The sequence below is a fragment of the Gymnoscopelus braueri genome (assembly GCF_963280865.1).
Source record: "Gymnoscopelus braueri genome assembly, chromosome: 16".
NCBI lineage: Eukaryota > Metazoa > Chordata > Actinopteri > Myctophiformes > Myctophidae > Gymnoscopelus > Gymnoscopelus braueri.
The window spans coordinates 15,811,900-15,828,696 of NC_137616.1; the positions used below are offsets into that span (position 1 = coordinate 15,811,900).

The 16,797-nt window shown below is 41.0% G+C and overlaps 1 protein-coding gene across 1 annotated transcript in view; it reads left to right on the top strand.

Moving 5' to 3' along the window:
* rngtt (RNA guanylyltransferase and 5'-phosphatase) overlaps positions 1 to 16,797 on the top strand; it is a 104,579-nt gene that overhangs the window by 81,581 nt on the left and 6,201 nt on the right. The window contains exons 13-14 of the mRNA XM_080453328.1: positions 5,946 to 6,046; positions 11,667 to 11,733. Of these exons, the coding sequence (XP_080309454.1) occupies positions 5,946 to 6,046; positions 11,667 to 11,733 (168 nt within the window). The remainder of the gene's footprint in view (positions 1 to 5,945; positions 6,047 to 11,666; positions 11,734 to 16,797) is intronic.

Below are 16,797 nucleotides of genomic sequence, written 5' to 3' on the forward strand. Positions count from 1 at the left end.
TTGAATGCACCATCTCAAAATCTAATGGGCAGATTGCCATGAAACGTACATGTAAGTAGCAATGATAAAACCTACTAATATTTTGGTGACCCCATGTCTTTTCTCTAGCACCCGTAGCTGGGCATTTAGACTCTTTGTCATGTTTTTACGTTTGTTTTTCTGTTTGGGATTTGCGAAGTCCTTATCATGGATCACCTGTATGGTTAGAGCCATTTGGGAGCAGAAGGTCTGGTAATGACTGTCTGCAGGTTTATACAGCTGCAGTCACAGTCTGCGACGACACCAGCAGAGTATCTCTGGCTCTCCAAGCTGATGTCTCTCCTAGATCAATTAACGGATGAGTCCCTTGCTTAATCCATGCTACAATATTAATTGTATGTATTCCTACAAAACTGTCCAGTGTTTTTTGCTTGGCTGTTCGTCATTACATGTATGCCTCCATGCCCTCCCCTGAATGACTACAACATTACAACTGATAGATTGTTGTCAGTTGTTTTCAATTGTTATAATTGGATTCCATCCAATCCATGCCCCTCACAGCCACAACCCACTCCACTATCTCATCGCTTTCATCTCACATTTTATTCTGGCTATTTCCCAAATTACACACACTATGTGGGGAGTGCGAGTGTGCAAAATAAATCTGAATTTATTTTATATCTTTTTTAAGGACTACACTGAATCTTTTACATGACCTGACTGTCGAAAAGACTCTGGGTTTAGATACGAGGAATTGACATGGGCTAGCTGCTGTATCGACGCAGCTGAGGGTCAGGTTGTCCTCTGTGACTCATTTCAGTTGGATCGATCAAATATCTCATGAATAATTAGAGAAGGGGTAGGCTTTGAATGCACTGTTGAAATGATATGGAGACCTGTGCACCTGTCTGTCTAAGTAGGCAGACTGGCAGGGAATTTGAGCAACAGTAGCCTTTTAATATGAGACTGTGAGGATACATGGCATACAGTACATATTGTTGGTCAGTGTCTGCGCTTTAAACTCGTTAATGGATTTCTCACTTTTGAATTGGAGTGAAATCCCTGCACTGTGCTGCAGCAGAAACAGAGGAACAACACAATACTAGCAAAGCAACATTCTGTAAACCGAAGTAAGTATGCAAAAAAAATGTACTTTTGTAAAAGCAATTAAAAAACTTTGCGGAGAAGTTGCTTACCTGATTAACACATTCCCTGCCAGAGGGTTTTTTTTATTTTACTTCCCCCAGTGCCAGTGTTTAACATTTTTTTTTTAAGGAGCCGAGATACAGGATTTTAAAGTAATAAGTTAACCAAGGAGTGAATGGAGCTAGAAATCTTTGGATCGTGATATCTCTGGTTCTGTGTGGATAAATTGAAAAAAAAAAGACCAAAAAATAAAAACCGTTATACTCGTGGATGGATTTTTTTTGGCAGTAAACGGGTGTATTTTTCATCAACGGTTATACTCGTGATTGGCAGGTAAAGTGTTAATTGGCATACCATTCCACTGTATTTGGGCTGTGGTGACAAAGACACAATTGTTCAGTTTTGGGGTCTTGAATGGCCTGACTATAGACATTGTCCCCATGGTGGACTCCTGCAGTCATCCTACAGGACCACCCTACACCTTATCAGTGATGTCTACAGACTCACAGTGGAATAGACACGTACCAACATGCCCTATAAAAAATTGACACCAGATGCCTGCTGGGAATGGTAGATTTATTGGTATGTAATACCTCTCCTGGCTGTCATGGTTGCTAACTGAATTATATCAGGGTATGAGACATTCCAATAACGGCCTTGCAGTGCTTTTTGGTGTCATTGCTGGTAATGTACTGTAGTAGATTAAGTCATCTTAAACACATGAACGCCATCGTCCCTATTCTGGGCATGTCAAAATAGACAAACATTCAGTGAAAATAGCAGATGATTTACGATTCTGTCCCTATCAGGACCTAACTCGGCGCAGTGCTTTCTCCTGAATCATAGAAGGTTCTCAATCAAAATCCTAGCCATCAGAACTCTACAACTTGGGCAACAAACCCATCTAAACCAAGGACACAGTTCTTCTGTGAGCAACTGCTGATCTGCTCAGATCTGTTCTCTTGTTGCTGATCTGTGTTTTTGAGAATGTTACACTTGCATGCTTCAGTGGTCTAAACTTACTGGCAATTATTTCTCTGGTGTAGTCCATGTTCAGCTTATGAAAATGAGCCTCAAACTAAATATTTGATGCGCATTCTGGTTTGACGCATTTCATACAATTGGCTCTCATTCAGAACAATTCACAATGATCATAACAGTAGAATAAGTTTAGATTTCTGTCATAATACTTATAGCAAGCAACAATAAGGGGTACAATGGCCAAAATCAACGGTACAACATTGCAAAAATTGTATGCTATATGTACCTGCCCAATAAACAGAATAATGATGATAATCCTCTGTTCTGTGATTGCGAGAAGGGTGGTCTCTGGGCTGGATATAACCATAGTCTCACTACTATGACTTGACTTGTAATTTGAATGCTCAAGAGACCTTGTTGCCACTGCAGTGGTCTTTAATATGCTGTCAGTAGGCAGGTTAACTCCCTTGCTCCTCCACTGCTAATAACAAGGAAAGTGTGCGGCTCACATTTTTGATGGCAGAATAATCGGTGGGTGGTATGAACGAATAATCGATTATTCACTCTGTGCCGACATTCACAAAGGCAGCCATAGATCATCATCAAGAAGTAGGGGAGTGACATGCAGCAAATTGTGTGGCTGTCCTGTCACGTCCTGTCTTCTTGTAAATACTTCAGTTAGGTTACATAACAATAATGCTGATTACACCAAGATTAGGCATACCACCAAATTGTGCCAATACCGCTGCACGCATTAGAGTGGTGTGTGCATTTTGTATAGCCAACTAATCTTAAGCTGTGAGAAACGAACTGTACAAAAGAAGGTATGCAACAACACATACAACAATTAAGCAGGATATGGCAACAATTGTCATTGTGTATGTCACATATGTTTGTGTATTCTGTATAAATGTTTTTCTGTGCATAATTAATAATAATAATAATAATTAATAATAATAATAAACTGATGGTGCTACAAACAGACATTAATTAGTTTGTTTCAATGGGAATACATTTTTAACGCTCCAAATGTTAAAAATTGTTGCAGATGGATCAAGCTTTTTATTCATACCCATTGCTTTGGCAATGGAAATTGTCTGACCTTCTTTTGAATCAGTCAATTAAACCCTGCAATTACTGCAATAACTGAAATTAGTTTGTCTCTCCCTCAGTTTTCATGTTCTTCAGTTGATGACAATCATAGCTCGCTGAATCCATTGCCCAAGACGGTGGCAATTTATATGCAATGCCACATCATTATAGGGACATTAATTTGATGGATCAGCATGAGAGATGTGTGGGTGAATGCAAGGTCTAAATTGAAGGTCTGTTTTGCACTTATATTCAGGCTTTGTTTTGTATGTTCATTCAACAACAGTAATGGAAAAAGGACAGAGTTGAACACTGGTGCCGCGGTGTTCAATTGAATAGAATCTTGAGTAGAAGGACACCTTTTGAATGTGGAGTCTGATTAGGTACCAAGGACACACACACATTCTGAGTATTTTAATCATGTTTTGCAAATCCCGACTAGGGTAGCAATAACTAATCATTTGAATTTATAACAGAAAAAGTTGTGAGCTTGTAGATCGGCTATTTGACACTACATTGTTTAACAAAGTATAAAATACGATTATAGTGGTAATCAGACTAATCAATATAGTTGATTATATATATGTTTTTATTTTTTTCATGTCAATTTGATAATGTGTAATAAAAAAAGATACATGCTTCTAGATTATTTAATTAATCAAAACAAGTAATCAATAGAATAAGTGCTAAGAAAATAATCGTTAGTTGCAGCCCTCATACTGATTACTAGCCAGTTGTACTGATATCACCTCACTTAACATGTAAATGTCTCGCGTTGAATGTCATCTCACCAGAGCAGAGACTGTTTTGATGGTTGTACATTTTCATCTTTGTTTATCCAATGCACAGCATAACTGATGTGTATTGAAGAATGTTCCTCTCGACGCCCACGTTTTCATATGAAAAGATGTATTCTTGAAAAGAACCGTGCCCTTTTTTCCCGTTCTCGAGCTGCCTGTGGTGAATAGCCATTATGGAGAGCACTGGTTTCAAAGGCCCGTGAAGGCCTCCTCCCACACTCAGAGCTCCATCAGAAACAAAGCAAAAGGACATTATGACTCTGTCATTTTTCAATGAAAGAGACAAAGTCAGTCTTTGACTCGCTCAAACAAATATTTAAAGTTAACCGCTCTACTCTGTGCTTTTTGGTTTTCAGTGTGCAGTCAGGACAGCACATAGTGAGGGGGTTGTACTGTAGCAGAAGATGGACATAATCACAACCGACTGTGGTTTGCATTTAGATATTAAGTCCTTTCCAATTCCCAAAAAGTATCCATATATTAGGGGTTTCACAGAATAGTCTAATATTCAGCTATCAAAACCACTATTCGACACTGTACATCAAAGTCGATTATTCGCTGATATAATTTTTTATATTATTTTTAAATTAGATTTTCTTTTTCTTTTCTTTCTTTTTGTAGCAGTGGCTTTTCTACAGCAGGCTCATTTACTGTGGTTTCAGTTAAGGGTGCAACAGTTATTTGATTTAATTGATTATAAAAAAATAATCAATTTGAATTCATCTGTCTCTGGGGAAAATTTGCTTAAGTGGTTAATCACACAATCTATTTAGTCGATTATAAACAATTTATTCGCCATTTTTCACAACAATTGATTGATATCCTTTTTTATTATTAATTGAAAGAAGTAATTTATAGAATAATAAGAATATTATTATTAAGCTAGATAATGGATAGTTGCAGCCCCAGTTTTGTTGTATGGCAGAGTTTATCCTTATGGCCTCTCATTTTTCTGTGCAGCCCATTGGTGTGCAAAAGTCTGTTACTGGGCAGTGGGCATCCTGACAGATACTGCATTGGTTTGTCTCCTGCAACCTACACCCTTCATGTTACAGTGCTGTTTTTTACGTCTCCCTAAATGTCATGTATGCATAAATAATGAAGGTAGATTGTGGTAAGACATGGTGGGTGGGTCATGATCTTAAGACATAGAAACATATTGATTTGAAAAAGAAAAAAATCATGCAGCCTAAGTCATGGATGAACCCCAACTGAAGCGAGCGGAATCATTGTGAATACATTGTCAACCTTTAATTGGATTGTCAACCTTTAATTGGACTTGCAATGCAGGCTCATTCTTGTCAACTTGAAATCCAATTTATTCCATACAGCCAGTTAATTTCAATGTTAAGTCCTCTATAGAGATTATGTAATTAGTGCTTTTTGCCAGGGAACTAAATATATTTATTTTCATGTATAATAACTTATGTTTTCCATTCATCGCTGCTGTCTCGTTGTTGACAGCAACATCTGCAGGTGGTGTCTAATTCAGACAAACATGCACAGTTTATTGAATGTTACTGATACCTGACCTAAAAACTTTTCTACACCCTCAGATCATTAATTAAAGCGGCATGAAACCCTATGCTGATTTTGTAGTTTGTTTTCAAGTGCGGCCAATAAAATGAATAAACGGTGTGTTAGATGTATGTGTGCCCAGAGCCATGGGTGTGCCACTGGTCAATGCTTTCACATTCACGCACCTAAATCTAACATACTCATTTTTAATCTTCTGTATCTCCTATCTGTAGTTTTTAAACCAAAAACATTTAAATTCAACTACAAAATCAGCCTAGGATTTCATCCCCCTTTCAGTCTACGACGCTGTGGGTCGACAAAGGCATATCAACGTAAACCCTGTTTTCATGGATGCAGCATTATGCCGTCTCTGCCTGAAGAAACTATCCACATTGTAAACATCTCTGTGTTATGTGTCTCTCCCTGCAGAAATACAAAGCCGGGAGGTGTGACGACATCCTGAAGTGGAAGCCCCCAAGTCTCAACTCTGTTGACTTCCGCCTCAAAATCACCAAAGTGGGCGGAGAAGGGTGAGTCACTGTTGCCAGGGAAACGCTCTGCCTGATCATTTTAACAGCACCTATCACTCTGGTACATACATGGCCGGTGTACTTTTAGCCATCTGAGTGCTGTTGTGGTGTACACCAGCCATTAATGCTCTGAGGTATGTCTTGGAACTAAGTGAAGTATATTGAATTTCGGTGATGCTTCCCCTCCCCCCATTTAATCCCTTTCGATCATCTATATATTGTTTTTTGTTTGCCTTAGGCTCCAGTTCAGGTTTAATGACAACATGGCCCATTACTGCTACAAGGAGGAGTTAATTTCAGTTTTCGATCATTTGGTACATACACTTTTGATGATGGAGGTTATTTGCTGTTACATGTAGCCTATATATGCTTTTGCCATTTATGCGCTGTATTTATGATTATCCTCAGATAATAGATTATTATTGTCCCCACTTGGTCTGTACTCAAGTGTCATCTTGACAAACCTCCACATTCAGTTGAGTACCAGAGAATCTTTTTGCCAAAAATAGCTGATCTACAAGCTAGTAGTGAACGTTCACCTATAATGACATGCTCAGAAAGCCAATTCACCAACATCACATCATTGTCTCCGAGACTATGTTTTCTGCTCCTGTCCGTGTGTGTGTCCGTCTGTGAGCACTGAGCAGCTAATCTCCGGCACCGTTGGACCGATGGGCGAAAAACTGTGCATGCATGCAACAAAATCTATATTGATGGTTTTAAAGAATATATTGTCTTCTACTGGACTGTCCCAGCATTGTAGCATTCAACCTGCAACAGGTCTCACTCATACTTGGGAGGATTACCTTGGGGGGTATCAGGAGGTATTGTGGCTGTCGGGGTGCCGGAACGTTACCCGGTAACGTCTTCTCCACTCAGGAGCTTCTCCTCCTGGGTGGGGGTCAAAGTGTTCTTGAGAACGACGCTGAACCCCTAACTGACTAATATGCCGGTTGGTGCCATGCATGGTTGCCTCCATCATCAGTGTATGAATGTGCAACACATACACACCTATTACGCAATGGTGTTCTGTGCAGTGTGCGAATGGGTGGAGTACATTGTTAAAACGCATTTGAGTGATCAGAAAGATTAGAAAAGGCGCTATATAAATGTAATCATTTATAAGTGCTTGAGACATTTACCAGCAGAGCACAGCCACTCACACTGCCCTGCAGTCTGCCCACTGATCAGCCAGCCAGCCTCTTGACTTGTCCTCCTGTGCAGGAGAGTAAAAGTGATCATTGTTCTTGTCTTTAAGAATGTTCCGATGAAAGGAGAAAATGGGCGGCAGGCTCCTCTGATCTTCGAATCTGTCTTGTTTCTCTCGGAGCGAGACAGACAGACGGAGAGAGGAGGAGGGAGCTTGTTCATCAGCCCACACAATCCATCCTTGAGCACGTCTGCATGCCACTGAGACTTTTATTACCACCTCTGAAAAAGGAGCACAAAGACTGCAACTGATTATGGGGTTGGGAGGAGGTTTGGCGCGGCGGAGAAAGAGAGGAGAACAAGGTGGATGAGAGGAAGCGATAACAGAATACTGTCAAATGCTCCATTTGGAACCGAAAGAAACCTCTAGCTGTTGGGTTTGTCGCTTGAATTATGGATCACTTGCGACTTTGCGTCCACATTATTTCTAAAGCTAATTAGTGCATCATCTCTCATTTAGCTGTACTTGGTGAATTGTAATGCCCTGTTCCCGAGTTTGGTTGAAAACGCCAGTAACAGGCTTGTTTTAGTCAGCCTGCTCTTTTTCCCACTGTGGAAAGGGGTGTCATCACATTTAATTTAGCTTGTTAGAATCACTTTCAGTTGTTGCCATAGCAGTCAGCTAGTCTTCCTCAGCATTGCTGATGTAAAATGGTTCAAGAGGAGTAGTACTGTAAACATGCATGATTAATGTGTTTCTTATCTTTAAGTTTGTAGTCATTTCAAATGTGTTTCACTAGCACAGTGCACACAGAGGGTTTTATTTGACCATAGAGAAATGCTCGAAGCAATTCAATTTGGTGGAATATAATATGGAGATTTGATTTCAAGCCTTACTCACTTGGGAGTAAGGCTTGGGAGTACGGCTTGTGCAAATATAAGCTTTGTGAGGGGAATTCAAATTGTGGGACCCAAGCGAATAATGGTGATGTTTCAGTTGTTGTTGCTGTCAAGCCTGGCCCTGAGTAGCATTTGGATGAGAATGTGTTTCAGCACTTTGCAGCATACCGTTAAGTCAATTTAATTACTTTATATATTCACGTCGTTGTCTCACTATTTATATGTAGAGGACAGGTGGTCAACACCACACTCATACAGAGACCCAACTGTTCCCCCATGAGCAAGTGCTTGGCGGCAGTGGCAGGGAAACACTTCCCTTTAACATGAAATGTTGAGCAGAACCTAGCTCTTAAGTGGGTGGCCATCTGCCTTTACCAGTTGGGTTGAGAGAGAGAGAGAGAGTAGGAGGCGCACACAACAACAATGGCTTCGGGTAAACAAGGTCAAGACATTAGAGGGCCACTCGCCTCCCAACTAGGTGCACTGCAGCATACTGCATTTAAATTCTGTTCTGAAGAAGGTATAATTAAAATGCTTTTTAGATTAGATGCTTAATGGTCAATGCATAATAAAACACAACATGCAATGTACCTAGGCAGCAATTCACTCCACTTAGCAGCATAAAATAGGTCATAAAAAGATGGAAATATATATATACAAATATAATAATAGAATGTAATGCCTGAACATTAACATTAAAATACCTAGCAGCAATACATTGGGGGCAATTTTATATTGCACCTGGGGACTGTCATTCAAAATGAAAAAGAAAACGACAATCGCATAATGCCTTCATAATACATTCAGCATGAATGCACAGAAGGTTTATATTGCACTTGGGGGAAAAGTTTTTTTTTTCTTTCAGTTTTGGCATTGAATCCCCATGACCTTCAGCATGGCCATGAATGGTTCTGCAGAGTAAACTGTCTTGGGACATTGTCTTTTGTTTGTATGTGAGTGGACGGCTCAAACAAGCTACAGTATGTTTGATCTGGTGATGGAACCCTTCTACGCTTGCCACCTTAACTCAAGGTGCCGTAGAGCTCACCTTCACACTTGCACCCCTGATAACAAATGGAATGCCTATTTGGACTCGTGGGAAGTGACTCCACTACTCGTGGGAGGCGGAATTTTCTTCTCACATCATTCGTCATGTACTGCATGGCCCCTGGTCAAGACCTGTTGACATTTCCCAGTTACATTTGAAGCATTGTGTCAGCATCAATACAGCGTTTCATTGGTGAGCGGCGCTGGGTTTCTGGACTGGACTGCTGTTATAAACCGTCCTCAGCACATTTAGAACCAATAACTGACTCATGTCTCACTCACTCACTCATCCCATGGCCTAGGGGGCCGTAGGGGTGTCATGGGGGGATGCTTGGACAGTCGGGGATCTCCAGCGCTCTCGATCTTCTGCTGTGCGTAGCAGGGTTTGGAAGCTGCTAATCTCTCAAGAACAGATTCTGCTCTGCGTTGGAATCTGTCGTGAAGGCTCGTCATAACATGTACGCACTGGGCTACAAGTGGGCGTGCCTTCAGATCAGGAAGCAGGCCGCGCTTTACCCAATCAAATGTAGTGGGCGGGATTCACATGTCCGTCGATCTTTCCCCCTCGAAACAAACCCAAACTAATTTAACAATAGCGTCCGCGGAGCAGACAAAACCACGGAAAGATATTCACATTTTAACTTACTCTTTCATCATAGAAACAAGTGGGCTTATAACCAAAACGATCCATGTTCTCTGGGAGAAGTGGTGTTAGTGTTCCGTGTAGAAATATTGTTAGTGGGAATGAAAACATAGTGGCACCACCGGAAGTGAAAGCTGAAGGCAGACCAAAACCCCGGTTTCCTTTGCTTACGGGTGCTACGTCGCCATTGTCCCAGAGCCAAGTAAGATAGTACAAACAGCAGAGGGCGCTGTTTTTCATTCTTATTTGGTTCTGGGTCCCCAGATTGGGAAGCTGCAGCCAGTCCACTCCTTGATGTTGTCCATCCAGGACTTTCTCTGCCTGCCTCTTCTCTGCTTTCCCTCCACTGTCCCCTGTAAGATGGTCCTTGACAGGGAGGTCATGTAGTAGGTTAATTGAATACCTAAGAGGCACGTTTTTTTTCTTATATATCAACGAATTGACATGAAAAGTGGACTGAACTTGCGGTGCTGTGAATTCATAGCACTGCTCACTCACTTTGGCGTTGTGCTCATTAATGCACGGCTGATTGGTTCCTCTAATGTTGACTGCCACTTCCTTCCTGGCTACCCTACCAGTCATTACACTGAAGGGCAGGAGTAGAAGCACAAGCCCCCATGCTTCCCATTTAAACCATAGCTGGGTGGGTAGAGAGGCTGTCTGGCAATCGCCGGTACAACCATCGGCTCGCCCATTTATGTGTCGGAAGTGTCACTTGAGTGCACAGACCTCCACCTCTGTGTGCACTCGTCATAGGCATCTGAGCAGCCATCAGCTGGGTGAAACTGTACAGCAATTTCTCCTCCAAAGGACCAGCTAATAATCCCTTTCCTTTCCTTTCCCTAATGGTGTTGAATTGAAGGCCCTCAATCATGACTCAATGACATGGCTAGAAGTCCACACTGTGGTTTAGCCATCAGTTTGCAGCTCACCCAGCACCCTTATTTCCGCTCTAATAGTCCCCCCCCCCCTCTGCTGTAGTAACACTAAGCCATTGCTAGTGCTACGTCTGTTAAACTTCCATGCTGTGCTTAAGTGCAGATGAGAAGTGTATGGAAATAACCACGGAGTGGGTGTGATTTAGTAGAATGTGCCAAGGAGCAGCATGTGATTACGACCATCTGTGGGGCGTGCTCTCTGGGTTGAGAAACAATTGCTGCAGGGACACACGGCCAGGATACTTAGACCAGTGGTTCCCAGACAGTGTGCCAAGAGATGGCTCCCGGTGTGCCTTTGGATGTTGTGAGAGCCACACATTATTATTATTGCAATATTCATAACTATACAAAAAGTTATGATTTTTTTATTTATTTACTATATCAGTACTTTGTGCACACTCATTTCACACTTCATAAAACAGAGGCAAATGCTGTGCTCCAAAAAATACTTTACGCATTTCAACCTGGCATGTCATTGTAGGCGAACATTTTAAATGTTATTGTCTCCCCCTGGCCGGAGGGGGTTCCAGTGCTCCCCAGCTAAATGATTGATAAGTTTGGAACCAAAAGGACCCATACAGGTCTCTAACTCAAAGAGTGTACATAAGGAACCAAAGAAGGAGAGTGGACAAATGGAAACACATTTTACACTCAACGTTAAATGAACACTGAGGAATTTACAGAGTAGATTGGGATCCCTGAGATACAAATCGTATCAAACGGGGGTCCGTGGTCTAATAATGCATAACAAAATGGGGGTCCTTGAAATTAAAAAGGTAAGGAATCACTGATCCACAGCCTTCATTTACTAACTGGTAAATTACTTTACGGTAGTGCTCTGATCTCACTGCAGCACCTTTATACCTCCAATAAGTAGCCTTGTGTTGAGATGTGGCCCTTGACGAGAGTCGCAGGTATTAATGGAGATCTTTTGTCTTTACAGGCTGCTCCCTCAGACGGTGGGCTTGCTGTACGTGGGCAGCTACGACAGGCCCTTTGCACAGATGAAGGTAAGATAACAGCTAGCTACTGGTCAATATATAGATTTTTGGGCGGTGTAGCCGCCCCTATAAGTGGGGTTGGGACACCTCATTAGCTGTACTGTGATTGGCTCATTAGTACACCCCTAGCTGTACTGTGATTGGCTGACTCTATTGGCTGACTCTATTCAGCACTGTGATTGGCTAGCGAGACACATGATGACATTAATAACCTATAAATAGGATTATGCACTTAAAAAAATCCATATATTTTTTTAAGTGAGCTACCATCACTATGATGACCACTGTGATGACCACACCCCCCACTTCACACTGGGTGTGATTTTTATAATGATATCGGGATTTGAGACTAGATATTGTCTGTGATTTTGGTCATCGTAGTATATCATCAATATGGCATAAGGGTAGTTTTTTCCCCCTGGTTTTCATCAAGTAAGCCTTATTTTGTACTTTCAAAAATGCTCAAATACAATCAAAATAGCCAATTGACAAGCTTTGTAGATCCTTTGAAAAAAGAAAAAAAAAAGATTATTGTCACATATTATCACAATATCGACATATTTTGATTTATTTGAATTTTATCGTTGTTTGTTTAAAAATGCATGAAACAAAACTCTGCCAAGAATGTAAAGGAATACAGTGGTAAGAATACCGCCTTTTAACCTGTATAAGCTTCTTGGTGAACTCACTGTTGTGAGATAAGATTGGTAACAGTTCCACCTGTGTTTAGTATTTAAACCATATCACTTTTTCAATTCAACAAAAGCTATTCTTGATATAATCTTTCATGTTATATTTTTCACAATAACCATTGCACCTAAATGTATTTTTTTCTCTAAACACAATTTTTTGTTCCGAGTGTCTGCCCCCAACACTCACGCCAAAATGACCGGAGATGTTAATACATACCGTTTCTGTTCAACATTGTAGTTGCTTTCTAAAATATCTTCAGTGCTAGGACCCTGCAGCATTATTTTGGAGCTGTACTTCTATGGTTTTGTTTGACAGGTGCTGTAATGATCACCAAAAAGACTACTAAAATGAATGTTGCACCGTATGACTTTAAGTCATTGAAATGGTCTTAATTAATTGCTTGTTGCATTGTGTGCCAAAGCATTCCTCCTAACAAATGATGTACACATAGATGAAGCTGCTGCCAGCCTTTTGATTTTGTTGCCAAAATTATACATACATTAATAAGCAGCAGACAATGCTAAACAATTTGTGATGTGTCACTATTCCCCTGTGTTGGGAATAGTAACTGGAGCAGTAGTAGGGCATTCTTATAAGATAATTGTAAAATAAAGATAATTGTAATCTGCCTAGGATATATTTCTATGAAAAACTGTATGATCTGATTAGTTCATGCGGACTGCTTACAACTACAATGAGAATATTTGAACAAATGACCATAAAATATTCTCATTGATACGATGCTCAATTCCCACACATAAAAAAATAATTCATTATTAATTTCCTTTTGAGTAAGAGATCACACCTACAAACTTTCTGCTCTCACATACCACCACCCCTGGGTCTTTAGGACATTTCTGGTAAATAATGTATTTGCCTTCATTTTAGTTGCTGACATAGACATACTGTAATTACAGTTTAAAGGAATACTACTCCCAGGAGTTATACTTTTGTATCAATTACTCACTCCATGTTGCCTGGAATGCCCAAAGAAATAAAAACATTTCTGCATGCCTTCTCAAAGAGCAGAGAGTCCAAAACTATCGATTTGACCAGAGTTTAAATTTTAAAAAAAACATCAAAACATCTGTAATCTCAAAAGTTAGTATCCAAGTCTCAGGTATTTAGTCTGAGTCATATACTCTGTATGTCCCAAGCACATCTATTTTCACAAACATATTGCCAAATAAAATATTTACAGCAAATCTTCTCTTGCACAACCTTGTCACACACTTGGCCCACATATGCATCGAATAGCCAGCTGCCTCTGGCTTGCTCATTAGCCAGGAGTCAGTCCTAATCAGTCAGTATTCCTGAAAGAAGGTTTTACCATCTGAAGCCCAAACATCCTTGGGAGTCCTACTTGTCACTAGGCCTAGGTCATGGAGTCACCAATATCAGTAGCGTTCATCCTGCAATCCGCCCATTAGAGTTTGAGATAGCTTGTATGCAAGTGGACATTGTGGCTTAAGGGTGGCGCTAGAGGAAAGGCAGTGGTGTCACCAAAATTACTAGGGTTCATCATCCTCCAATATTTCATGCGCCCACCAGCATCCTGCGCCTTAGCCATTATCTACAGCCTTTGCTGCCCTCAACTTCCGTTGTTTCCTGACCTTGGTACCAGCCTGAGAGATGTTTTGGTCACAGGACTCTCAGTATTCCAGAACCTTTCTTGTACAGGTCAGCATGAATTCTTTATTCAGGCTGCACATGGGGAGCAAAGTTATTTTCTATTTTCAATGTTGTCAAATCCAGTAATGTGGTCATCACTATTGCAAGCACCAATTTCACTTTTAGCAAAGGTTAAGAAAATAAAAGACTGTTAAAGGTAATGGCTATTGATATCCCATTTAGTTTTCACTCTCAGTGCCTCATGGAGTGGGTTTCTCTATATGTGGCCTGTGATTGTATCTCATTAATCATGCATAAACCCATTCAGTGCCTGACAGATCTGCTTGCCAGAGATGGAGATAAGAGCTGTGGCTTGAGAAGCTTTGATGACGCTTCTGGTTTGTGGCAATGTGCACCTGCGCATTGTACACAGTACACAACTCAATGTGTACAGTCCAGGTGGAGCAAAACCTGTTTAATTCAAGCAAATAAATTAAATGCCTCAATTGTTCCTATCAAATAGGGAGAGGATAATTTCAATATGAATAATGTTGTAATCCTCTTTGTTTTGCGGGAGACTTAAAGCAATACAAGGCAGGTCCACAAATAACGATTTTTACTGCATGTATTTAGCGTAGTCCTGCATTACCCAGAATTCCATTTGTTTTCACCGGAAGGCGGAAGCGTTTCAAAAAGCGTTCTTTTAATTGTTTTATACTATCTGTGGATCGTTTCTCTTAGCCAGTGGAGCATTAGTTACCGTGAGCTGTGTTTTCTTTTGCTGTTGTTTTTCCATCTTCAAATCCTATAATGTCTTAAAAACAGCGTGAGATTCCTTTTTGTTATTAGCGCGGTAGTTCCTGGCCAAACAGGAAACCTGTGCGGTAGTTCCTGGCCAAACAAGAAACCGGTGCATTTCCGTTTCCGTTTTCCGGCCGGATGACGTTATTTTCGCGGGAAAGAAGCCCCTGTCCACTTTCAATAGAAAATATGTTTATAAAAGGCTTTCGGGGGTGAAATTCATGGAATGGGTGTTGTGAAACATTTGCCACTCACAAAAGATATAGAATTTAACTTTAGTTTTTTGGAAAAAGTTACCTAGTATTACTTTAAGGGTGGCCTTACACTACGAGATAATCGGGGTAAAAAACAACCCTCTCGAATATGGGGGGGAGGGGGGGGGGCGTGCCCTACCCCAGCCTAGATCGGGGGCGAATCTCGGGCATAAATATCGTCTAGTGTGGGGGTTCAAAGATCCAATCTGAACCCTCCCGAGTTGCTCACAGGACGGTCGGGGCCGCTCCGACCATTTTTAAACATGTTTGATATTTATCTGGATACTGTATGGTACTGTATGGAACACCACAGCGCGGGTCGGACCGAGAGGGCGCGCGCGCGCACACACACACACACACACACACACACACACACACACGGGTTGTTCATGTAGGATGGACAATCAGGTGCAGCTGCGGTGGATCCATTTTTTATATTAAATTTACAATATTGGTCTGACAGTCCTACAGTATATATAAGGTATATAGCTATATTGTCCATAGAGAATCTATCCCCACCTGAAGGATGCTTATTAAACTTTTATATAACCTGCCTGGTACCTTTCCATGCTTCATCTTGGGATGCTGTCTAAAATTATATTCCTTGGCTTGCAAACAGCCAAAACTTGTGTAGCCGATGAAACACAACGGCTTTGCATTGATGACACCAGGTAAGAAACTCATAGTTTGCTGTCCATATTCATCTTTAACACATTGACTGCCAATCGCGTAGATCTACGCGAACCTATTTAAAGCCGCCACGTGCCAATCGCGTTTTTTTTTTTTTTAAGTTCACATTGCACTTTTTTTCACTTTCGATACGACACATTTCATTGTAGCACCACCGGAAACGGAATTATCCGGGATCCGGTTTTGCCGATCCCATCGGCCTCCATTCTAAAGCGGACACTAAAACGCCATTTTCTCGTTTGTAGTTTTTCTCGTCGCTGATCGCTGTTTAACATAAACCGTTGTAACTACAAGATGGCGGCTGGGTTTTTGAAGGGGATTTCACTGGGCAACGCAGTCGGATCGCCGCTGTGTTTACAAACAGTTTTATGCTAGATCTAAAGGGATTTAACGAGGTCTGTGGCGACGTGAATAAAACAAAAAAACAACAAGAAAACGCTGGCACTGGTGAGTACATTATGAGATTAAACTCTGGCGTGGAATGTGTTAAATGCCCTGTCAGCACTGTCACATATCCTTTTTATACTTTTGGATAGTGTGTCATTTCTCTTAACTAGTAGCAGATTAATGTTTAGCGATCTCAAGCAGTCTGTCTCTCTGGTCTCTGCACAAGTAGCAGCTCCAATCCATCCAGTAACAACCAATTTACGCTTCGACTTACAACGTTGTTGCGCCCTGAATATATTCAATCTGCGCCGTGGTGTGAGCTTTTAGATCTGCAAAGCGATCCTCTGATGAATCATGCTTATGTGACATTGTAGCCTACGTCTGGCAGAAGGGGGTAATTATGATGAGAATAAAAGTAAAATCATTCAAATTATTGAATGATTATAATGAGGTAGGCTCTGCTACATGGTCAGTCCATGAACTGTATTACTATTCACGAATGGAAATGGGGGGGAAAACGGCTCGTTTACAGTTTATTGTGCCACCTAATAGCTTACATTTTGATTCATTCTCTGACAGTATCACAAAAGTACGCCAATATAAGGCGTTCTGTCTTGACTCTTGGAGTTCCAGTACA